Source organism: Miniopterus schreibersii (assembly GCF_964146895.1).
Source record: "Miniopterus schreibersii genome assembly, chromosome: 6".
Classification (NCBI taxonomy): domain Eukaryota; kingdom Metazoa; phylum Chordata; class Mammalia; order Chiroptera; family Miniopteridae; genus Miniopterus; species Miniopterus schreibersii.
In genome coordinates, this window is record NC_138107.1 from 64487589 (window position 1) to 64513274 (window position 25686).

The 25686-nt window shown below is 37.0% G+C and overlaps 1 protein-coding gene across 2 annotated transcripts in view; it reads left to right on the forward strand.

Annotated features, from left to right (window-relative positions):
- Positions 1–23887, forward strand: part of CLVS2 (clavesin 2) — a 54381-nt gene extending 30494 nt beyond the window's left edge. The window contains exons 3-5 of one of the 2 annotated variants that reach the window (XM_081140228.1): positions 9322–9432; positions 12742–12962; positions 19468–23887. In XM_081140228.1, the coding sequence (XP_080996354.1) occupies positions 9322–9432; positions 12742–12962; positions 19468–19555 (420 nt within the window). In that variant the 3' untranslated portion in view covers positions 19556–23887. The remainder of the gene's footprint in view (positions 1–9321; positions 9433–12741; positions 12963–19467) is intronic. The other variant, XM_081140229.1, reaches the window with a different exon arrangement.
- The last annotated feature ends 1799 nt before the right edge of the window (positions 23888–25686 follow it).

The following is a 25686-nucleotide window of genomic DNA, read 5'->3' on the forward strand; positions in this document are numbered from 1 at the left end:
TTCAGTGATCTCTCCAACTTCCTGTTGAAGCCAACTCTTCTCTTCAACTTCTTACTGGGCAAGAACTTCAATTAGGGAGAAGTGTATTATTATTATTTTGAAATATACAGATTACTATAGCACTTTCAAATGCCTTTCAAGATATTCATGAATCTTAATTTTTGCTCTGTTTCTATTTTGTATGCCTTTACTCCAGTCTGAGCTACTCAAACTCGGGGACATCTCCACACAGCCTACTGACACTTGCAATTTGAGATATTACACTTTCCCTCGCCTTCCTATTTCAGTGTCTGGTATAATTAGTGGTCTCTCAACTAACCAAGATTAATGAAATGACCTGTTTTCCACCATTTTCTTGTAAGCCTCTTCTGCATCCAATCATTTGTGAAATTGTATAGTCTCTATCTTTGTGGTCCTTCTATAGTTAACACCTTAATATGACTCAAATTCAGGCTCTAGTTACCTGCATATTGCTAATAATTTTAACCTTATGTCTCCATGTTTGCTTTCTCCCTCCTGAAAATAAAGCAGGACATTTTGCGAGGCTTTATCAAATGACCTGCGCAGGTCAAAACATAAAATCACTGTTTTTTTATTCCAAGAAATGTGCACCATAGATACCCATGACCCTTATTTCACCCTGTCTCCATTCATTCCCACTCCCGTCCTGCCCCATCTTTAACCCTCACTCTCTCATCCTGCTGGCCAGTGACGGGTGTTTGTGATGGTAGGACCCGATGGATGGATGTCTGTGTCACACATTACTTGGTTATTTTTTTAAAAAAAACACGTATCAAAAAAACAAAAACAAAACTAAGCTAAAACTCTAGTTGTTTTTCATTTTTAACCAGAGATAGAATGTCTCTGCCTTAAAGGAGTTGCACTAAAACTTAAATATTAAAATGTCAGATTTCCATAATAAACTACATACTCCTGCTAGATTAAGTGCAGTAGTTACTCCCTTCTCAAGAATTCTCAGTACTAAGGACACATGGACTCCTCTGTGGGACTTGAATGGCCAGGTAGGCTCCAAAATCATCTTCTCAGCCACACTGCCACTTCCTCATCTTACCTTCAGCACCAGACGAACAGTTTTGGCTCTTGTGCCCTGAGGATGGCTCAGTCTTCCTGTCTCTGGTCATACTGCTCTTTGTCGCTGGGACACTCTCTTCTTCTCGCTCCATTGCCTCTTCACAACTGCCAGGTTCGCACCGACACCTCAAGTTCTATTCTAAATACAACCTCTTTTGGGAATTCTTGTCTCATCATTACAACCTTTCTCCTTAATCTTTTTATCTCCTTAAACCTCATAACACCTTTGGAAATTATCTTTCCTTGTCTCATGTTACTTCTTCTCTTTACCAGATTACAAATTCCTTCAAGGTAAGGACTCTTCACGATTCACATTCCCCTAAAATTTCCCAGGCTTGAGTAGTTTTCAGTAAATATTAGCTCAACTTAATCAGTGCTTACAGTGTTATATTGTTGTCTTTGTGTTAATTTTTTAAAAGCATATCTATAAGTGTGTAGGGGTGTGTGTGTGTGTGCACATGCACATGTGACATGGTCATTTCAGGACACTTGAAAAATAAAAAATAATACAAAGACTAAAATAAAAGTAATCTATTTTTCTATTATTCTATTACAGAGAGTTAACCAGGCTAATATTTTGATGTATTTTTCTTTTATATTCCTTTTTAAAATATATTAATTTTTTTTTCCTGATATACTAACCTAATGTTATATTTTTATTATTTTCTGTTAGTAATTCTTTGAAAATGTCCTTTTAATGGCTCTTTAATACTATATATTATAAATACATTATTTATTTATTCACATTTGTTGAAGTAAATGTAAATGGATTCCAATGTTTTCCTTATTACAAAATATGTACAAAACATACTTGTACATAAAATTTGCCCTCAATTAATGACACTTTCTTTATAATTGCTTTCTAGAGCTATTATTAGGGAAATAAGGAGTGTTTTTTTGAGGTTTCTTTCAGGAATGTTTCACATGACTGATGTAGGCAAGAGTGTCCTTAAATATCTACATAACAACTTCTGCCTAATTCTTTTTATAATTTGCTCTTCTCAATTCCTCTAGCAGAAGTTCTGCTGCTTAACTCCCCTTTGGCTATTTTGAACATGAGAACATCAGCACTTTTGAATGTGTGTTGCTAAAGTCGTTTAAAAGTCAAGTGAGAGACCTAATCCATTATTGATATAATGGCTGAGGTAATAGGCCTTCCTGATGGAGCTGACATATAGATTGGAACTATAATCCTCAAGATACAAGTCATAGAACATTACTACACATTCTATTTTGATTTGAAATGACACCATTATCTCTTACTCTAGCTATGCATTCAGGTTTAATAAAAAAGCCTGACTTAAAAACACAGGTAACATTTTTATTAGATAGTAGTTTTTACTATGGCTTTTCTCCTGCTGATATGCTTGATTGAAACCAGTACTTCACGGATTGTGAAGATGTGTGAGAATAGCTTTGTGTCACGTTCTCTATGTGATTGGTTTGTGTTCTCACCTCCCCCACACTGGTTCCAGGCAACACCAGCAGTGACTAACTTAAATAAGCCTTGTGTCTACATGTTAAGGTTCTATGGCTATGATTTGCATCATGATTCTTGGTCTTTCACAGGATGGGAGGGTTTTATTTGAAGCATAGTTAACCAGTACCAAGGGATCAACTATAGGCACGCACACAAAGACACACACATAGACACACAGACACAGACACACACAGACACACACACACACACACACACACACACAATGACTAAATAATAATTTGTCTAGAATTAGTAAACCTGAGCTTTTGAGATAGATTGCTCAGTTCTCACCCACAAATTTCAGAGTCCCTTATATAGTCATAGTTAGTCTCGTAGGCTTTCTCTCCAGAACAACCCCTTGGATCTGCTTAGCAGTTGTGTGTATGTGGCTGGGAGGGAGGGACAGAGATACTTTTGCTGACAGACACTGTTATCTAATATGTAAGTAAATTTATCACTGGAATCTAGAAGTCAAGAGTGTTGTGGATTACTTCAATACCTGTGTTCAAAACCTATCAGGAAGCCCTGCCGGGTGGCTCAGTTGGTTGGAGTTTGGTGTAGGCCGTCCCCTACACCAAAATGTTGTGGGTTCCATCCCAGTCAGGGAGCATACCAGAGGCACATCCCATCGATGTTTCTCTCCCTTTCTCTCTCCCTTCCTCTATCTCTAACGTCAATAAACACATCCTCTGGCGAGGATTAGAAAAGAAAAGCATAACAAGAAAAGGAATCACAACGTGTTTTTTCCTGTGAAATCAGTATATAACTGTTATTTATAAATGATGATATACTGGTGAAAGAGGAAATCAGATTGTTTTTGTAGATTTAAGTAAGCCAACTATATACTGTTATTTAGGATTTTAAAAACAAAATTAAAAATTTGGAAATGATGGTCTACATTAAGATTACAACAGTGATAAGAACATCACAGAGCTGTCCTTTTCATGTGAGCAGGTGATAATCATGTGCCATCTTGGATGAGGAAAGGGTAACTCCTTGCCTTCCCCTGGGCCTGTGGCTTCAAACACCCGGATGGCCCTCGGCCACCACTGTGTTCTGAGTGACCCAAGAAGACTCCTCCTAGTTCTCGTGAATGGAAGTTAAAAGACTGTCAGTCCAAACAACACATGCTGATTATAGAATCACAAAAGCAATGCAGGTAAACCCCTCTGTCTTCAAAATGTTGGTGTGAGACCTGCTCTCCCTATAGCACATGTCCACTCACAGTTGAAAGAACATCATTATTTCACACCTTAGATTTGTAGTAATTTGTCATGAGAAGATATAGCACTTCAGTAAGCCCCTCTAAGCTTTCTTTTTTTGTACCCTATAAAGGAGAATATCAGGCAACATCATTGTGCTTGGGCATCATTTGTAATTAACTTAAAAAATGAAACCAGAGGACACCCTGAGATAAAACTGAAAAGGAGCAAAGTTAGCTCTTTTTGGGAGCTGAATGTCACCAAAAGAGAGTGACAGGGCAGAGAGATTGATTAGCAGTCACAGTGTCTTAAAGTTTTCTTTAGCCAAATACTGATGCACATAGAATGGGGAAACTGGCTAATTTTTTAAATAGAAATGTCAGAAATAATATGTGTTTGCCTTTGTGTAGAGCATATTCTGTTGACCACCCTTAAGAGAAATACATGTTGATACACTTGTAATTCATGACAGACAGTTTAAACAATAGCTGACATTTTGCTAAAGGTCTTAAACAGATACTGTAAAGTATGGAAATGTAAATCTAAGCAAATCAATTTTCAAATTTAAAAATTCAACCTAAAACATTATGTATATTTTAGTGCATATTTGGATTTAGGACTTTAACTTTTGGGAGGGCAAAATTATTTTGAAATATATTCATATCTCAAAAAATTTTAATCCTATAAAGAATGTTCCTACAATGCCACATGTTATTGGGAAATTAATGTGCCCTACTAATCACTCTTTTAAACAATCCATTATGGTTAATCTAGGTTTCTTAAAACACTCATTAAAATTAAGACACTGTTTCCTGAGGAATAATGATACTTTAAATCTGTAATTTACATGAATTTTGTCTCAGAGATTGCTCATCAAATAGAAAGATTTGCTAAGTTCATGTTTTGAAATACAATGTGATATATCTTTGAGGGCTAACTTGTTTCCTGTAACAAGAATTAACTGAGTATATTTTTAACCATATAATTATTTTTTTCTAATGAAAAAAATTCCTAGGTGTTAAAAAAACTGATTGTAGAAAATGTTAATCATTATTTCCCTACATATCAGAGCAATTTTTAAAAATCCTCACTTGAAGATATGTCTTCATTGATTTTTTTAGAGGAAGGGGGTGTGAGAGAGAGAGAAACATCAATGTGAGAGAGAAACATCCATCAGTTTCACACCCCAACTGGGATCAAACCCGAAACTTAGGTATGTGCCCTGACTGGGATTCAAACCCTCACCCTTTTGGTATATGAAACGATACTCCAACTAGCTGAGCCATCCAGCCAGGGCAGAGAAATTACGTTTTTGATGAAATTTTGCGTCTACACAATTGTTTGCGTCTAACCAAGTTTCCTTATTGTATGCCTACCTGGACACCATGACATTTTAATGGGCAATTAGAAGTTAAGAGGATGGAGGTCAAACATCTCCCTGAACAATCCCAATTGAAACTCGTGTCTCTGTAGTAAGGACAAGATCCTTTGTTTTCAATCTGTTATTTGCATTTATTTACATATGGCTCATTACCATTTATGAGACAGGGACAGAAAATACATCCCAATTAGCTGGTAATTAAATGGTTTCCCGGCTGTCTCCTCTCAGTTTGGCAGAAGACACTAGTTAGAATGTGCTGGTAAAATCTTTGTTTCCCTCATGAAAGCCATTGAATGACTTTCCTGGATCTGCCTGCCCACTATCGATAAGACTAACTATATGGGATCACAACTAAAGTTGTGTGTGTTTTTCCAGTATTAGGCACTGCACAGGATGCTAGTGGTAGGGAATGGAAGCTGGGCTTTGCAACCAGGATAAACATGACTCTCCTTAGAAATCTTAGCCTTCTAGAAGATGGGTAGGGTGTGTACACAGATAACTAATACAGCATTCTAAAAGATGGATATGAGGTATACAAATAATATTATACCATCTGGAAAGGATACCCCCAAAGGACATATTTAGGAAAACTTTGTGTGGTTAGTATGTCAAAGCAGACCAATATTATTAAGTTTAGAATATCTGAGGTAAACTGATATTGATGCTACTTAAGGAATCAGTAGTACCAGCTGCTATAATAATCACCTTCTATTTTCTATACAAAGGCTTTTTTTTTTTTTTGAAGGGTGTGGTGCATCTTCAGTGTGTCTTATGGGGTCCTACAGAGCGCGGGGGCCTGGTTGGAGGCCGGGGCTACAAAGTGTTAATCTTATCATGGCACGCAGGCCTCACAGTTACACTCAGTCACAGAAAATGGAGTTACTTATTTCAAGTCTGATACACGCATCAAACTTACCTTCCTGACTCTAATACACACACACATCTATTTCTATAACACACTCTCTCTCTCCCTTCCACTCTCTCTGAAAAGCAATGGAAAAAATATCCTCAGGTGAGGATTAAAAAAATATATATATTTACTTCAGAATATTTCACCACTTATATTTCCAGTGAAAGATTTACCTTCTCATCTCCAATCTGGGGTTGACTTCTCTTTGGGGTATTTTAATTGCAAAGGCTTACTTTTAAAGTGGGTGATATTATTTATGGTGTATACCTATGAGCTGTTATCATGTACATAAAATTTAATTGGACAAAAATGGATGCATACCCAAGATGCTTAGAATATTGTTTTTTCTCTGGTTGGTATGGTTATGAGTGACTTTCAAAATATTACTCAATGATTTCTACAATAAGCATGTTTTCTATTTATACTAAAAGCATCAGACAAGAATGGTGCAATATTTTTGATCCTTAGTAACTTTAGGGATGGAGTTATGGAATTAAAGGTGTAATTTCTACAATTCCAAATTTATTACTAGGCACTTTTCTGTAGTGCACATAATAATTGCAACTAGATGCTTGAAAAAAAGTTCAAGAAAGGAAGAAAAACAAACCTTTAAAAAATGCCTAATAGATTTAAATCTGAATGGGTGAGTTAGTTACACACAATTTTTGTTGATGTTCACACTGAGGATACTTCTTTTTTTTTTTTTTTTTAAATTATCTTTATTGTTGCAAGTATTACAGATGTCCCCTTTTTACCCCCATTGTTCCCTTCCACTCCACCCCCGCCCCCCAGGCCTTCATCACACCACCATCTGTGCCCTGGGTTATGCATATATGCACATATTCTTTGGTTAACCTCTCCTCCCTCTGTGGTCCTTTCCAGGTGTGTAAAGTGGGGGTTGACAGTGCATATGGTAGCCCAGTACCTAGGAGGTATGTTCAAAGATAACTGCTATGGTTAGCCATTAGGAGTCCTGCTAAATGTTGTTCCCATTTTTCAGATGGGGAAATTGTGGCTCAGAAAAGTAGTTTACTTAAAAAGTAAATCAGAATCTATTCCATTCAATAAAAACTCGTCTAGTTCCATTATGGGACACACACACACACACACACACACACTTTGAAATGCTGTGAATGTAAAGATGAATCAGGCGTAGTCTGGTGCACAAAATGGGAATGTGGAGAAAAACATCCTCAGCCAGCTCTTTCAGGATTCCCAGTGATTAATGTTAGCCGAATATGAGCTCACCACCAAGATCCCATAAACAAGGTCAGCAGAGTCAGCAAGCAAATTCAGGTCCTCAAGGACTCAGAAATAAAATACCTATGTATAAAATAGTTATGTTATCAAACAACATTATTAATGATGGAATTAAACAAAGTGAGCAAAAACCAAGCAACTAGCAAGTTAGAGTCTGATGAGAATCTATGTTACACCCACTAGATTGGCCAAAATTAGAAAAAGGAACACTACCAAGCACAGTATGCGGACGAGCCGAAGCTTCCCTGCATTACCGGGGGAAAGAGGAGTATAAACTGGTAAATGTCCCTGGCAGTTTTGTCAAGTCGAAGCATACACACTCCACAACTCCACACTGACACTTCCAGATAAATGCCCCACTGCAGGGCACTTGCCTACACGACAGGCGCCTTTAAGACGGAGTCCGCAGGGCAACACTGCTGCTAATGGCAGGACAGACCAGCAATCTGGAAAGCAAGACGCACGGACAGAAGAAAATAAATGAACTGCGGCGCACCATATAACGGTCTCCTATGCAGCAGTGACAGGGAGCCACAGCTGTGCACAGCGCGCGTGGACCTCAGCGCAGTGAGCCTCAGAGACAGTGTTCTGTGGCAACGGAAGAGTACGTCCGCTGCAAGGACGTTTTTATAAAGTTTAAGTATTTAAAGGACTTAAAAGTATATTTATGGAGTACATATATATATATAGCAAAAAAATTGAAATACATGAAATATAGAATAAATATAATATTTATATATTTATAATATTTATAAAATATAAGCCAGGGAAATGCTTATATTTGAAATATATGAAATTTTAAAAGGTGGGGGGTGTGTGAAAGAATATGACCACAGTGAGCTTCAAGGTTACCAATGCTTTACTATTTTTTAAGCTGAGTAGTGGAGGGCACATTGGTGTTTATCTTAGCATTTTTTTTATTTTAAATGCAGTGTTTATCTTCTTTTCATGTATAAAAATGTCATAAATTCAAAACATAGGTGTCTGCATTTCTATCTGGTTCATTTCCGTTATTGTAATAACCTTTTGCTGAATGAAACTACATATTTATGAAAGAAGTAATGACATTGACATAAAAGGAATCACATTTTACCTTTTGCTCTTCTAATTTATTTATTTTTTAAGGTACTGTGGGTTTTTTATAGTGTGTTATTTTCAGAGATAAAAATTACTCTGCAAAAGTGCTCATCAGCTCTGAAAATCAGTATCCAAAACACAAATTAATTACTAATGCTCATAAGTGTCCCCCAAAACAAAATACATTAACTGGGTTATGTTAGGCATGTTTTAAAATCTTTTAATCTTGTTCAAGAGAACATTTAAATTAAAAATGTTCTCTGGTGTTATGGGAGCCCCATTTCCACCTGTGGAGTGAGTTTAGAGGGTTTTGACTTTTATTTAACTTGGCAGAATCCATTTCCAAATTTCTTACACTACAATTCTAGGTTTTTATTTTGCTTAAGCACATTTCTTTTTGTTAATGGTTGAAATAAGGAAAGGAGAATGTTTATAATAAAGTTGATAAGAGAAAGAGAATAAAGTGAGTTTTGATATCTGACAGTGTTCACATTATAGATGACTATAGTGAAAGTTAATAAACACTTCAATTTAAATACATTTCAATGTAAATATAATTTCAATAAAACACTTATGAATCATAGATTTATTATTTGACAAATTTCTAATGTGTTTTATTTACGTTCCTAGACTTACAATGGCTGTTGGCAGTTTGCGGGCTTAAACTATGGCAGTCCTAAGGATGCTGAAATTCTTAACAATCTATTCTTGGAAAGGATTTGCTTCGTTACATATTGCTTCAGCTTTTGTATGGAAGTTATAACGTTTAATGTGATGAATTTCTTCTTTCTTTTTCTCCTAACTCCACAGATGACCTCATTGAAGTGTGTAGGATAAAGCATTTGTCTACCGTATGACCTTCCCTAGACCTTCCCCGTGCTAAACCATGTTGGATTTTCTTTCCGTCATGTTCCTCTAGGACAGCTTCCCAGCACGATTCGGAGGAATTCATTTTGTCAACCAGCCGTGGTATATCCATGCCCTGTACACTGTAATCCGGCCTTTCCTAAAGGAGAAGACTCGGAAAAGGGTACTTGTTTGTTTCTGTTTTTATATCCTTCACCTTCTGAATTATGATGCATACTGTGTGTATAATACTGGCTGTGGTAAACGTGCTTCTATACTGCATATAAATATTCAGCATACAAGACATTTCAAAATTCTTAAAGATGTGATTAATTCTGAACAGTGTATCTGTGAGAAAAATATTTAAAACCAGCTCTCCTACTTTTCCACAACTGGGAGAACATTTTAGCACATTATATATTCATTGTATATTAATGTATCAGTTTAAAAGTAAAAAAAGCCATGTTACTATATATATAGTTGTTGTATACTTAATATCAAGTAGGTCTAGACAAAAGCTATAATTTTGTAAGTTGATAAATGGAATTAGTTATTTCACAATATATATTACATTGCATATAGTGAATTTTGTGATAGCTAATATGATTTTTCAGTGATTGCCATGACCAATCACACATTTCTGAAAGAATGTTATTTGTGGAAATATTAATAACCCTTTAAAACTACAAGTTACTTGAGTTCTTAGATTCAGCTTCATCGAACAATGAGGATACTCAAAGTACATACAACAAAATCACTGACAAGAGCCTGGCTAGTGTGGCTCAGCGGTTGAGCATCAATCTAGGATCCAGGAGATCGAAGATTGATTCCCGGTCAGGGCACATGCCCATAGGGGTGTGCAAGAGGCAGCCGATCAATGACTCTCATCATTGATGTTTCTCTTTCTCTCTCTCCCCCCCTCCCCCCTCCTCTTTCTGAAATCAATAAAGATATATTAAAAAAAAAAAAGTTGACAGGAAACAGGTTTCACTTCTAGTTCTTATAAATTTCTTCTTCCTCAATAAGGTGGACTCACTCTGCTTTTCCTTGTTAATTTTCAAAAGTATTCCACCCTCCTCCTTTCCACTCCAGTCACTTAGCGTATTTTCTTTAATGGCACAGTTTAGGAAAATAAAATAAAAGTTGGAGGTCTGGATTCAATATATGGATTTTCAGTGTGTCGACAACATTCAAAGCCATGATAGTAAATAAAATCCCCCAGGAATGAGTACAGTTAGAGAAGAGAATAGATTCGAAAACCGAAGCCTGCAGCTCTCTGACATTAAGATGGTGGGGTAGTGAGGGTTAATCATCCAAAGAGACTGAAAAAACCCCAAAACACATTGATCAAGGTAGGAGAAAACCAAGAGACCCCGGGAGAAATTGTTTTCATGAGGAAAGTCATCTGCTTTACCCAGTGCTTCTGCAAGTTCAAGAAAAATAAGGACTGTGAATTGGATGATGAATTTAGCAATGAGGAGAATCTCGACAAGAGCTGTTTTCAGACCGTGGAGGGAGGCAACACCTATTTTCATTGGATTCAGGAAAAACGAGACAAGAGTACTTGGAAAATGAATACAGACAATTCTTTGATGAGTTTTGCAATAAAGGGAAGGAGAGAAATGGGGTAATAACTGGAGGTTGAAGTAGGCCCAAGGGAGGTTTTGTGTATCTGTGTGGGGAAGGGCAGAGCAGAGTTGGCATGTTTGCTCTGTGATGGGAAAGATCCAGCAGAGCGAGTACATTTGATGACGTGGGAGAGACAGAGAGAATTGCTTAGAAACATAATTCAAGAGAGAGGGTGAATGCAAAGCACAGGTGGAGAGGTTGGCCTTCGTCAAGTTTATTCTTCATTGTCCTAGGAACGAAGGCAAAGCACGTGGACCCGGAGGCTGGTGGGTGGGCATCATCTGGTGGCCCTGTTTTTTCAGTGACAGAGGAAAGAAGGCCGAGGCTGAAAGTGATGTCGAGGGGGAGGGGACAGCGTGTGAGTGAAGAGAGGCAGTGTGCTGGAGTACACTCATTTCCCTAAGGCGTGTTACCGTGCATTTGCATGACTGGAAGGAGGTTTCTCACATGGAGTAATGCATCTGATAAACTAAAGGTTGTATACTTAATAAAATAAGGGGTTCAGGCGCTAGAGCTTAACTTTCCCAGGAAAAATTCTTTTCATTTCTTATGGGAAGGACCTAGCAGTGTGTGTGTGTGTGTGTGTGTGTGTGTGTGTGTGTGTGTGTGTGTGTGTGTGTTTTCCTGGGCTGTTGTGCTCTGCAGATAGGAGTGGGAAGGTATAAGGTTTGCAATTAACTTGATGTACTTTGGGGCAGATGGCGTCTTCCACCTCTGTAGGTCCCACATCATGTATTCCAGGCAGCTATTTTTTCTGCCTGTTTTGGTCAGTGACTTGCTCTCATCTGCTTTTACTCTTCCACAATTTGTTGAAATTGCTTGTCGATTGGTGACTCCCATCCCTTTGATTTTATTTGATGTCGTAGACATCCAATATATTTACGTCAGTAGGTTCTAAAAGTATGGAAAACAAAGATGAATGTGTTAGCCTGTTCATCTTGAACCTGAAATGTGAAATTATTTCTGTCATTTATAAACTACAATCTTTAAATAAATATTATATAACTTTATATGAGATGACAACAGTGCTTTATCAGAGAAGACTGGTTTGCCATTTTAAGATTGGAATGAAAGGAAAGAGATAGCAATTTATGGGGAAACAGATCTTGAGTATGTAGCTTGAATAATTTTTCAGTTTAACAAAAAAACTCTGTGTAGGCAGTAATACCCACAATTAACGTATGCATACAGCTTTACATTTTAATCTTTTTTTTTTCATTTTCTATTTGAACAATAGAAGATGCTAGAGATATTACAGAACTTAAGTCCTTTGGGACATGAACCTTCACTCAACCTTTCATTATGATGATGCTAATCTACTTTTATTTACATCACATACTTTGCATTACAAAGTGGTAATTTAGTGGTTACAGTATTCTTATTTTTATGGATGATAAAGAGAAAGCCATCCCAGTGACAGCTTTTGGGCTTAATAACTTGGACGGGCTTTGTAGCTGATGAGTCCCTTATGAGAATAATCTGTTTTAACAGCATTCATTATGCAGATCATCAGCTTTGCACAACTAGCGTTGGAATGATGTACAGATCAACACGCACATTAGATGCTGCTGATGTCCCTGTCTGTGAAGCAGGACGCCAAATTCTGGTTCCAGCTCTTTAACTCAGTAACTAGCAGGCCTTCTAGAAACTACTTGAAATCCCTGAGCCTCAGAATTTTTATGTGAAAGACTAGGATGATTGGACCAGCCTGTCTGTTTCACAGAGCGGATGAGGGGCTTAAATATTTTCATGGACGTGGAAAACTCTTGCTTTTGCTTTTTCTATTGTGATTCCCTCGCCACAGCATTTGGATGATATTTATTCTCCTCTGTGTTTCCCCCCACCTCTCGTCTTGTATTTGTAGATATTTTTGCATGGTAACAACCTAAATAGTCTACACCAACTAATTCACCCTGAGATCCTGCCTTCTGAGTTTGGAGGAATGCTGCCCCCTTACGACATGGGGACATGGGCAAGAACGCTGCTGGACCACGAGTATGACGATGACAGTGACTACAATGTGGACTCCTACAGCATGCCCGTGAAAGAAGCGGAAAAGGAGCTCTCCCCCAAGTCCATGAAGAGGTATGCTGCAGGGAGCTGGGCAGCGGGCCGGGCCAAGGTGGAGGCATCCCAAGTCTGACTCCAGGTTTTATATTTTTTGAAGGAGATACTTGATGAGATTTTAAAGCATTTTATACCCACATGGTTGGATGTCTAGGAATTTTGGGTCAAAGATAGTCACTTAAGGTAACCTCAACTCAGTGTTATTCCAAATTCACAGACAATCTAGCAGGGCCCTTAGAAGTCACTAAATCCAGTGATTTTTCAAACTGCACTTCAGGATATTGGTGGAGTTCCTCAGGCCAGGCAGGTGGGGTGGGGATAGTGCCCATCTCCACTGCAATGAGAATGACTCTCCTTCTATTTAAGCAATTTATTGGACTTCTGTGTAAGATTTCATTTGAAGAAAGGGATCCATAGCAAACACTCACACACGCACACACACCCAAACCCACTCTTCAAACACTAATATTCAAAGCTTATGTTCTCTTTATAGTATTTCTGCCAAGTTTCTGTTTAAAGGCCTAGCCATTCCCTGAGCAAAACATTCTATTTCCCTACAGCTTTAATCTTTGTAAAAGTCACTGTTGAGTCAGAGCCTGACTCCCGGCTTTGACTCACAGTATTTTTATGCCTGTTTTCTTTCAATCAGTGCATATTTATTGAACACATGCTCTGCAGTAGGTGCGTTTCTGGGTGTTTTGGATCCAACGTGAGTAAAATGTGCATCCAGCCATCATCCAGTGATAGAAGGCGGGGGAGTTGCCAGACATGCACAAATTCATAACTGCCTCTGACTTTGCATTCTGTAGCTAACTAGAAAATGTCTAATTCCCAGGTATCCCCAGGCCACACCAGCCCAGGGTTCATGTGAATAATGTAAAAAATATTTATTATGGGTCCATTTCCCGTCATAGCAATAAAGGAACCGCAGCTCCTGCAAGCCTCTCCTTTCCTAGCTCAGGTAGGACCCAGGAGCATCTTACATGCCGTCCCAAACACTCCTTGCATCCTTCTCTGATAAAAGTCCTATGGTCCTTTTGTCGTTGCTGACCCATGCGGGGACACCCCTGTTCTTTGAGCTCGCCTCTATTTTTTTTGCTGCTCTTGCCACTGCAGGTGTGTGTGCGATGTCTTCCTCTCCCCAGGCAGCCCCCCCGCTCCTTGGAGATAATAAAAAGGCCAGTGGCATCTCCAGCTTTAATTTCTCCACTAATCATCTTATATTCAAACCAAACTTAAGCTTCTCAACTCCTTTCTCACAAAACAACATTTCTTAATTTGAGTTTTATGCTGTCCTAACCAAAGGAGTCCATGGATGGGCTCTTGATGGGGTCTATTAAGTGTTAAAAGTTGTCTTCAAAGCTGTGTATAGAAAGGTGTGAGTATATATAGTACATTTTTCTGGAGAAAAGGCATATATTTCATCAAATTCTCCAAAAAGTTTTCTAAAATAAAAATATTTACAAACCATTGCTACAGAATGGGTTTCTTCTCATAAAAATACTAATCCTAATATTAGTCATTACAATCTGCCATTTACTATATACTTCTCATGAATTGGGCCCCTTACGAGGTACCATTTTTTTTGGTGACATTAATTTGTTTGATCCTCACAGCAACCCTGTTAAACAGATACTGTATGTCCAAAGTTACACAGTCTATATGCACTGAAACGGGGTCCCGGGCCATGAGGTGTAAAGTCTTCTGTGTTGTTCACATACCCTTTGTCTACTCTTCCGTGAGGGCGTGACACAGGGAGCCCTCACTCTAGAACTGAGCTATATAAATATTCAGAGACAGCCACCATAGGTGTTCCCTAGTCTTCCCCTTGTTCAGCTAGCAATGCTCGTTTCCTTAAGCCATTCCTTCTATGACATGTTAACTAACTCGATCCCCTCCTCTGAGCACACGTCTTTCCATGTCCTCTACCACCTTAGCTGCACCCCCACCACCTGCGCTCTGCTCGCCTGCACTGCCCCCAAAACCTTCTGCCTGCTGCTTTTGCCTCCACCGCTGTCCCGCTCATCTACCCTCCATTTATTCACACGACAATCAAAAATATATTTTAAAAATGTAAACCTGATTATTCACTTCTCTGCTTTAAGTTTTTGAATGCCTGCTGATTATACAACATAAAGTCAACTCCATATCGTGGCTTACACTGTGCCACATGATCTGATCTTGCCTACGTCTCTTTCCTAAGTTTATTTACCTTTTCTCTCCTCTCCTACCTTTCGGATACACTCCAACTTGTTCCTGTCTAAGGGTCTTAATACTTGTCACCTCTGTCCTAGTGCTCTTTTCCTACACTGTCCAGTGGCTGGCCCAGTCAAAGGTCATTTGCTGGAGAGTTCCTTTTGGACACTGTCAATCGCCAGGTCTTAATCAGTTCTCCTTTCCCCTCATTCTAGTTACTCCTTTTCAGTCACTTCCTTTATTTTCTTCATAGCACTTACTGGCCTGTGAAATGACTTATTTAATTTTACACCCCACCCCCAAGGTAAACTTCAGGGAGACTTCAGTGGCTTTGTCTATCCTGTCCCGAAGGCCCCGGTACCTGGCGTAGGGCCACACGCGGAGGGTGCTCACTAGGTACTAGTTGAAAAATGAAGGCGTCCTCAGCTGCCCGTCAGTGGCCCCTTCTAAGTGCCATGTTGAGAACTGAACAGGTAACGTCTGATGCTATTGCTACTTGCACTGAGGTTCTGGAATTCTGGCTTCGCAGTGTAGACCTCCTTGGCTTCCTGTCGTTTCTGTTGTGCTGTTGCTGTCCTTCAGGTAGCTGACTCATATTGTGCGGCCTAACACTAGTAAGTCTACTTTTAGATCCACATCCTCATTATTCTCTGTTTCTATGTTTAGCTTTTTCCTCCAAGCGCATTACTCTAATCGATTAATACCATCTTGTTAGTTTTGGCTCAGTCTCTGCACCGTTTGAAGTCTTTATGGATCCTGATTTTTTCCCTCCAATTAATTAGGCCATTTTTCCCCCTGTAGACTTGGCTCACAGCACATCGACCTCCCCAGCCCTGAGTTTCTTGCTTCTGACGTGGGCTGCTTATCATTTCAGACATCCTTTGTTTGGTATAGGCTTTGTATCCTATGAAGCTTTCATTGTTCTATTTGAAAACTTTGGAAAGAATGTTTTCTTTCAGAAAGTTGTTTTAGTTGGCTCTCATCTTCTCTCTGTTAGGGAATGGCAGATCCCCCATCAAGGAGAGAAAACTGTTCCCAGGTTTCACCTTTCCCTCCTCTCCTCTGGTTTCTTTTTCAGTTTTCCCTCATATTTAGATTGAGAGGGAAAGAAAAAAATCATTCCTTCACCAAAGAGTTTTAGATCATTGTTCCTTGGGGTGAACTTAGCTAGATGTGTAGGGCAAAGACTTTGTCCCTCTGTGTAAAATTGCGGAGGGATAGCATAGTCATGTGAAAAGATATAAAGTTCAGTAGATTGTGGGTGCCTTAAACTGGGCAAGTGTCTTTTACCTTATATCTCTAGTACCTAGGATAGTGCCTGGCACATAACTGTTGCAGTGAGCAACAGTACTTATACTGTTATGCTAATGTGACCTTCAGTTTTATTGAATAATATTTAACATCTGTTGTTACTTCATGGCAAAACCTATCTAATGTTTTTTATGTATTGACTCATTTGCTTCTCTAAACAACTAATACGGTAGTAGTAGCTCCAACTTATTAATGAGGAGACACAATACAGAGAAGGTAAGTGACTTGCACAAGTCACATAGCTACAAAGTAGTCAGCCTACTATTGGAATACAGGCAAGAGTATTCCATAAGTCATCTCCTTAACTGTTACCATTTGCTGTCTGCCAGAATTTCTGCTGGGGTTTATGCATGAATTGTTGCATTTGATCCTCAGTGCATCTGTATGATGTAGGTGCTATGTTCCCCGTTTTACAGATAAGAGAACACAATTTTAGGAAGTTTAAATAGCCTTCCCATAGTCACAGAGATAGTGAATAGCAGAACTGGAATTGGGATCCACTTCTGTCCAAAACCTAGACTCTTAAACACTAAGGTATAGCATAATATTGTAGATGCATAATAAATGAATAAGTGATACCTGGATAATTAAATGTAAATAATTTGCTTTAATAAAAAAATAAAACTGATTTATTGCAGAGACAGTGGAGTCTGTGTGGAGACTGCTGAAATGTACTATGACTTAACAATGGACAACTCCCTCTGTTGCAGCTGAAACAGACCAATTCATTAACAGTTACGATCCTGCACAAATAACCCTTTGTTTTGTTAAGAGGACAACAACAACAAAGTGTTGTTGGGCTAAAATAACAGTACACTTGGGACAATTGAATACCAAAAATTCTTAATCATCTTAATCAGAAACTGTTTCTGCCTGGCTTGTTCTATCAAGGAATTTTTGTGCATGTGGAGGCAGCCATTCTTGTATCTATAGTACATGATAAAAGAAAACTAGGCACTTATTCTCAGGTTGTGTGTGTGTTTTAATAGAACATTACAGCAAATGCTTAAGTTGTGTACTTTGTACTGCCTGAAGGACTTTGGTGTGTGCCTACTGAATGTTATTAGGATAGACCTCAATGTTTATCTAATAGAATTAACTTGACAAGAATTTTAAAAGACATTTTCTGTTAAGAATTTCTCCACAGGATAAATTGCTATTAATTTTGAACACTTAATACTGAACTTGTTTCATTTTGGAAACTATCGGATAGAACTTAATACATTGAGATCCTACTGTGTAACAGACTGTGAAACACATTGTGCTTGCAGTAGGAGAGAAAGCGATAAGGTCTCTGCTCATGGAATTTATAGACTGGTGGGTACCAGTATCAAGGTAATACTTCAGTGCAGAACAGTAAATGAACCTCTGTATGTTTTAGTATGGATTCATCTTGGGAAACTAATCTTTTTTTAGTTAATTCTAAGAAAAACAATTTTAAAGGTCTAATTACTAAGTATTTTGTGCAATTGCTCACTGTGTTAAAATGTACTTTATTCATGTAATTTTTCTAAGATAAATTATTATTTCTCCTCTCTCTCCCTTCCTCCCTCCCTCCCTCTCTCACTCCTTCCTTCCAGGTTTCCTGCTCTCCTGCTCTCCCTCTCCCACACAGACACACAGACACACACACACATTCAACTTTAGTCAGTCTCCTTTCTGATACAGGCACCTACTGCCTATCACTGAGATAAAATAGTAAAAATGAATTATGAAATAAAACCTCCCTGTTTTAGTATTCCCACCGTCCTTTCATTCTCTCTTTAGAAAGGAATTTAAGTTTATTTAAATGAAGGACTGAATTTATCAGTTAATCCTGTAATTATTTTTGCTTTGATAATTAGTCCCATTGCTTTTCTTTTTCATTAGCATGTGCAGTTGTAGCTTAGCTTATAGTCTTTCTGTGCGAAAGTTAATGAGGTCTGCTAAGAGGCACAGCAATAGCCAATTGGCTGGAATGCAGCAGCAGGGGAAAATTTCATTACCAAGGAGAATTGTAAAAGGGCAGCTGCTTCCTTAATGCTATAGCTATTAGGATGGCAGCTTCCTGCCACAACAGTAGCATGTCTCATTAACTCTCCTCCTTGCCCATTTTATGTTGTTTCTTAATATAAAATTCCCACCTGCTACCAAAGGCATGTGTAAGGGGTTTTCAAATTATTTTGCTTTTCTAATCATAAAGAGCTGCTGCCTAAACATGAGGGGTTTTAACTTATTATTTTTAAATTTTTAAATTACAGTTGACATTCAATATTACATTTGTTTCAGGTTATGCAGTGGCTAGACATTAATATAACTTATAAAGTATCCCCTCGATGAGCCTTGCCACCCACTTAACTATATTTCCAATGCTGTAGTTTACATCCCCATGACTATGTTGTAAGTTCCTAATCTCTTCATTTTTTTCACCCAGCCACCCAGAGTTTTAACTTTTAAAAGTCTTACAACATTTCACAAAATTTCGAGTAAGATTGATTTTATTCAAATGTTGTAGTGGGAAATTGAACAAAACTCATTCACATTTTGAATTTTTTCCTAATGTGATCATTAAAAATAAAAAATGATGGTTGAAAAAATGTGCGCTCACATTGAATGTATTTCAGAGAGCCCTTTAATACAGGAATTGAGGCTCCTATCGTTTTTACTTCATGTCTCATAACAATAATTTTCCTGTGATAATTTCCCATTTGGAATCCATCTGTACTATACTAGAAATTCTCAAGCTGAAAGAAAAGACTCTTGCTCCATTGTGAAGAGAGCTTAAGACTGTTATTGTGTCTTTAGAATCCCTTGCTGCTGAGTATTACATTTAGAGGCCAGAGGGGATCGTTTCCTCTGATGCAAACCCCGCCGTAAGTGTGCCTCTCTCTGAATGTGCAGCATTCTCAGCTCATAAATTCCTCAATGCAAAGTAAGATAATCCACATCAGTGAGAGCGGTCATAATGCAGAAAAGGCAGAGAGGAGAATGTGATTATTTGGGAGTAGCTCACTAACATTGGCCTTATCATTTCCAGATCCCAATCAGTAGTGGATCCCACAGTACTAAAACGCATGGATAAAAATGAGGAAGAAAACATGCAGCCTTTGCTCTCTCTGGACTGATAACCTTCTCTACGCTCCCCATGGATTTGAAATGAAAGGTACTTGTTTTCAGCAACAGGGACAGCACTGTGGAGGAATTACCAGCTGGAAACTTACTTATTCCTGTTAATGTAGCATAATATATAATAAGGCATCAGGCTTTCCCATTTGCCTGAACCATGGGGGGCCCTGGTTTGGATTAAAAAGTCAATAATTTATTCTGTAAGTGCCAAGTTCTTTGTAAATACAATGTAATCTTTATGTCAAGTTTGTAAATTTTGGTAATAACTAAAATTGGAAAAGTTTGGCTCATGACTTCATGCCAATGATGTGAACTATAACAAAAATAAAAGACACATAAATAATCAAAGCTAATTAAATGTAGCCCTGTTTCCTATGAAGCCATATTTCAGCTCTCATAGTGATTGTTTCATTGTTTTTCTCTGAAACTCTGTCATATTCAACTGTAATTTTAATGGTCACAAGGAACTAGATGATTGTAAGAAATTATGATAAATGTATTTCCTGTCTAGTGATTTTCATTTTACAGAAAATGTGTTCTAGGGACTATCACTGGCCTTGCATTTTGGAGACAAGGAGTGGCAGATAATCTGGTAACGTGAACATTCGAACTCTTCTATGTTGTTTAATTCCTGGAGTCTTGTAAAAGGATATGTTTCTCAAACAAAGATGTGGAATTGTGAGAGTGGATTCTTTTTAAACTGCTGTCTTCACAATGCATCCTTTATTCAAGACCTCATTGAATTCCTGTCTGATGTACTTTAAGAACATTTTCCCCCCAAAACTCTTTGGCCAAGAGAAAGAGAACTCATACATAAATAGTGCTTTGACAGCCAATTTTGAACATAAAAGTTGCTATATACAGATAAGGGGCTAATTTCTAATTATAGTGCACTGGTTAAAAAAACATGTATATTCACACACACATATATATTTTTACTGAGCTCTAATAAATCCTTGATGTGACAGGCTTATAAAATAAATCATACATATTCAATGGCCTTAGAGATGGTATAGATATAACATGAGATGCTAACTCTGGAAAACTACTCTCTCTAAACTTAATGAAAATAAGATATAGTAAAACAGACTTTTAATGAACCTATTTATGGGAATTCAAACTAATTTGTAATGAAATCTTGAATGTGTGTCATTTTAGTGAAATGTATTTTTTCAAAACAACAGGTCTCAACATATATAGGCAGTGTCAGGTGATCAAGAGTAATACAAGTTTTTCTCAAATTCAAATTAATTTTCCTAATGATCCTGTAAGTACACATTTTCAGAAAAGACTGAAAGAACATATTGCATCCAGGAGACATAATGAAAGCATCTGAGGGCATCTGAGATAACATATTATAGTTTAAATGTAGATTTGGAATCCTTATGCTATTGAAAGTTTTTATTTCATAAAAAAGTTCTACAATTATAGCACATTTAAAAAAATCCTACTTTAAATTTCAAATTCCAATGTGAAAAAAGCAAAAATTTTACCACCTTTTCAGAGTGGTGATTTTTGAGATTGAGAACTTACCATTAAAATATTCTTTTGAGAGAAAAATACCTCAAGGAACTCTTGGAAATCAACAAAAATAAAAGTGTGTAGCAGCTTTTACATAGTTTTTAGCTAAAAACTTAAAAACTTTCAGTTATATTTCTACAGTTAAGAATCTTAAAATCAAGATTAGTACACCAACCTGCAGTATCGCCAATGGACAGTCTAATATTTGGTAAACATACATAAATATACATAAATAATGTACATGAAAGATCCCTTAAAAATGCCAAACTCTAGTCAAGTGTGGAAGAATAAAATCTGTCAGGTACTCTGCTCTACCCATGGATATCACAGAGATGGGAATGAATTGGGGATAAAAACCACAGCAACTCTTACCTTTGACCATTGGTGTTCTTACCTTTTGCTAACCTGATGTACATTTTACAGCCTTGGGCTTCGTATGCTATATAAGCAAGTGTTAGGCCAGACGATGCACAGAGGCAGTGAACTTTTTATTCTCATTCCTTTCTTTTTTCATTTATTGCCAACTTTCAGAATTCTACCAGCTTCAGATGTCAAGCAGCATAGCCAGCTCCTTTCCTCTATCATTAGACTGGTGTCATATAAAAATAACTAGGAAGGGATATTTTTTACGTCCATACCTCCCTAATTAGAAGCATCGCTCACAGCCTCTCCTGCCCCACATTTGGAAACTGCAGAGGCATGGCTGCTGGGCTGCTCGTCTTCAAGTGAGCATTGAGAATCGGCTGGGTTGTGTAATATATTTGAAGCAAAATTACAACAATGATGCCTTTTGAAATAGCTGTATCTAGTTCAGTCTGTGAGTCACTCATTTTCCAGGAATGTGTCTGAAGCTGCATAGTTAAGGGATATTTGGTCAACGTCATAAAATTTCCCCTCTTCACCAGCTTACTAGCCCTGTTCAGGATTTTCCCCCCTCATGTGATTTTCTGTCCTGTAGCTGGGTCTGTTGTTACATAACTTAACTAAGCAGCCCTATATGCCAATTTAATTGTGATGGTCTACTCCTACGCACACACACTGACACACAAACACTAGACTATTTGGTGTTTTTAGGTATCTTCCTGAAACTATGTAGACATCAAAAAATGATCACATTTGATTTGGAATTGGCCAGTAGTTCATTTACTTCTCGTACCCCACTTGCTCTACCTTTTATTCTTGTATCTTTTTTTTTCTTCTTCTTGATATTTCAGGGGCAGCTGCTTCCAAAGCTGCTTTAAAAATAAATAACTTTTATGTTGTCAGTGATAGTTGTACACATTTTTGACCTATATTTTAAAAGGAAGAGATTACTAATGAAAATTTACTCTAAGAAATATGAAGTGCCTCTTTAACAATGGAATAAAGCAGTGATAGTAGAATAGGGATTCTATTTGTACTCTCTTCCAAAAAGTAAATACATCTATATAGTGAGGGTGAAACATAGATATCATTGGAAGAACGATATCTGAGGCTTTGCTGTGAACACTCCTGTTCAGCGTGTCTTTATTGTGTACGTCCAATACAGTAACTTGAACACCTGTTATTGACAAACCTGGCACTATGCTCAAACAACACACAAGTATTACACAGAGTTTTGCAAGCAAGTTTTTGAAGTGGGCATGCATTCTTTCTTCTATTTCAATAATACTTTGCGCAATAAATGTAAGCAAAGGCATTCCTTAAGTCTTTTCATATAAAATGCTTGTTTACTTTACAGTACTGAAAATTCATATAGTCATAAGCAGGAAAGCCAAACAGCTAGGATCTCTTTAATATTGTAAACTAGGTCACATTGTTAAATTAAACATTTGAAGTATCTGTAATTTTCCTGAGGGAACAGAAATGTCCCTCATGCATCAAGAAAATGGAGAGTTGTTTTAGACATCGGGGAACATGTTTATTAACAAAAAGAAACCCTTAGACCCATCGCAGTGTGACCTCAGGGACAGGCTTCCTTTTCTTCTATAAACAACCTAAAGGCTTATGGACATGTCTATGCGCCTTTAGAAATGTTATATCAAGTAAACCTGCCGAAAGGCTATGCACTCTTCTGTTCTTTTATCTAAATGTCTAATTGGTCTGGTTAGTTAATAATTTATCTCTTTTGCTTCTTATTTTGTGTGTATTAATATGATTACTTGGAAAATTGCCATCAGACGTGAGGATATTTCAGAGAGATTTTCAACACAAAGTGAAATGAGCAGAGCTCTAGCATGGTATTTGAACTTTAGGATATGGTTTTCACATCGATAAGCTAATAGGCATCTATTCCATGTTATGGGTACTAAATAGAAATATAGCCTAAAAACGGCGGTGCATTTTAAATTTATGAGGCCATTAGATCATGTAAGAATCAGCAGGTAATATAAAATATATTAGAACAAAAGTAGACAATTGGTTAAGTATTCAGGTTGTATATTATCTTCAGTAGTGAAAAGTATTTATTTTTTGTTTTAGTTAAAAAACCTGCTTTCTAATATGCTGTTGAAGCTATTCAGCACTACTTACTGTTTGAAATAGGGCAAATAAGTAAAAATACAAAAGGATTCTTGGCCTTGAAACATTGTTATATCATGGTCTTAATGGCTTAGAGAATATAATTTCTTTTACGAAATCAAGTTTTTATTTTGTAAACATGCATAGATTAATTCCACATATAGAGATAATACTATGAAGTCTCTTCTGTATTGAGTGTAGGAATTTATTTTCCTGGACTGTAGGAAAAAAATATAAAATAGCAATTATGTGGATTGAAACACTCAAGCTGAGCTATTGTTCAGAGAAGAAGGAGTGCAAATGATACTGTTGAAATGAAAAAAAAAAAAATTTAGGAATCAAAAAGTATAGGACTTAAATACAATCAATGCACTTTTATAGTACATAATGGACATTGTTACAATTTAGAAAGTGTTTGGTCAGTATTTGACTTAAGTTTCAATTCAAATATTTTTGTCCTTAATGATACCAGTGTATTTATTCTGTCAAAATTGCTTCTCACGATGAATGAGAGGGACATAGATGAATAGTGAAATAAATTTTAACAAAACTTTTAAGAGCAAATCAATCCACAACTATTTTGAAAAATTGTAATAAACTAAATATAATGGGTTTACAAATAACAGAAGTGCAAAGCATTTTCTTTGTTCCTAATCCAGTTTTTCAGTTTTCAAAGTTGTTTAAAAGATAAATAAAACTCCAAAGACCAAGTAGTTTTTGTTTTCAAAACTTCCAGAAACAATAAGATGTCTAAGAAGTAATTATACAAGTGCTTGATAAGAATACTAAGCATCTTACTATTTGGCTCAAATATGTTTGACCTTTTGAGGAATATACTGTATTTCCATACATTATCATAAATGGTGTAATATAATTTTTGAATAAATACACGTTTCTGCTTTAAAAAAGCATTTATTTTGCATATGGTGAATGTTCAGTCTTTTCTTACTGGATCTGTTGCATCTGTGAAATGGAGATTTCTAAAATGGACAACAATAACTTTGTGATGAGAGAAATTGTAGTTAGCTCTTTAGGTGATGATACACAAAATATTCTGATATTTGAATGTTTGGGGTTTAAAGGGGAAAACATGGTTCATCTTATCAAGATGATATTTTCAGTATTCTAAACATCTAGACAGGCTTTTGAAGCTATTTTGAGTAAATAAGTAAATTAACTTTTAAGTTGCATATAGCAATGAGAATGATCAGTAAATAAAGTGTTATTTTCACACTTCACATAAAATTATTGGATTAGACAAGTGACTAAATTCAGAAATTTGGATTACAAAAAAAACCCCATTGATTTAAATAAATCTTATTAAAAAAAATCCCAGTTCAAAATGTTAAGTAAAATAAAAATATTCAACCTGACTTGAAATAAATGCTCATTCAATAAATATGCATTGTATCTTCTGTGAGTTTTTCTCATTTATCTTACCTGTGGATGAAAAAGTCATCTACTGAGGGAAAAGAGTCACTTACCTAGAACCCTCTATGATAGACCTTACTTTCTGTGGCTCAGACGGAGATGATTTCCCATACAGAGTTTTTGAGGTTATCAAGGATAGTTATTATCGTTATTGCCACCTCTTCCTAAAGCCATGTCAGAAGGAGCCCAAATTTCCAGCAGTGAATATATAAGCATCATGGGGGGAAATAAGCCCAGGACAACCAGAGCACTCATGAAAAGCCAGAGATATGGCCTTCACTTGTTGCCACTAAAAAGGGTATTATAGTGTATTATTAATTATAAATACAGAAAACTACTTTAAAATGCCACGGGTTTCTGTTATCAAGAGTTAAGTACTTGGCCAATGAAAAGAGGCCATGAGGATGAGATGGTCTGTCTTCACACAGCAACATCATCATCAAAAATCCTTATCTCGGAGCATCACCTCTCTAAAATTACAAATCAGCATGCTCTCTTCTTTCTCCTTTTTTTTCTAACTGGCACCATAAAAGTATCAGACAGCAACCATAAACAATTTGCTTTTAAGAAAAAATACATTATATGCATATAAACACAATTCATCCTATTGTATAGTATTGAAATATTTGCATGCTGATTTATAAATTCTTACCTAAAAATTTAAAAATACATAATGATA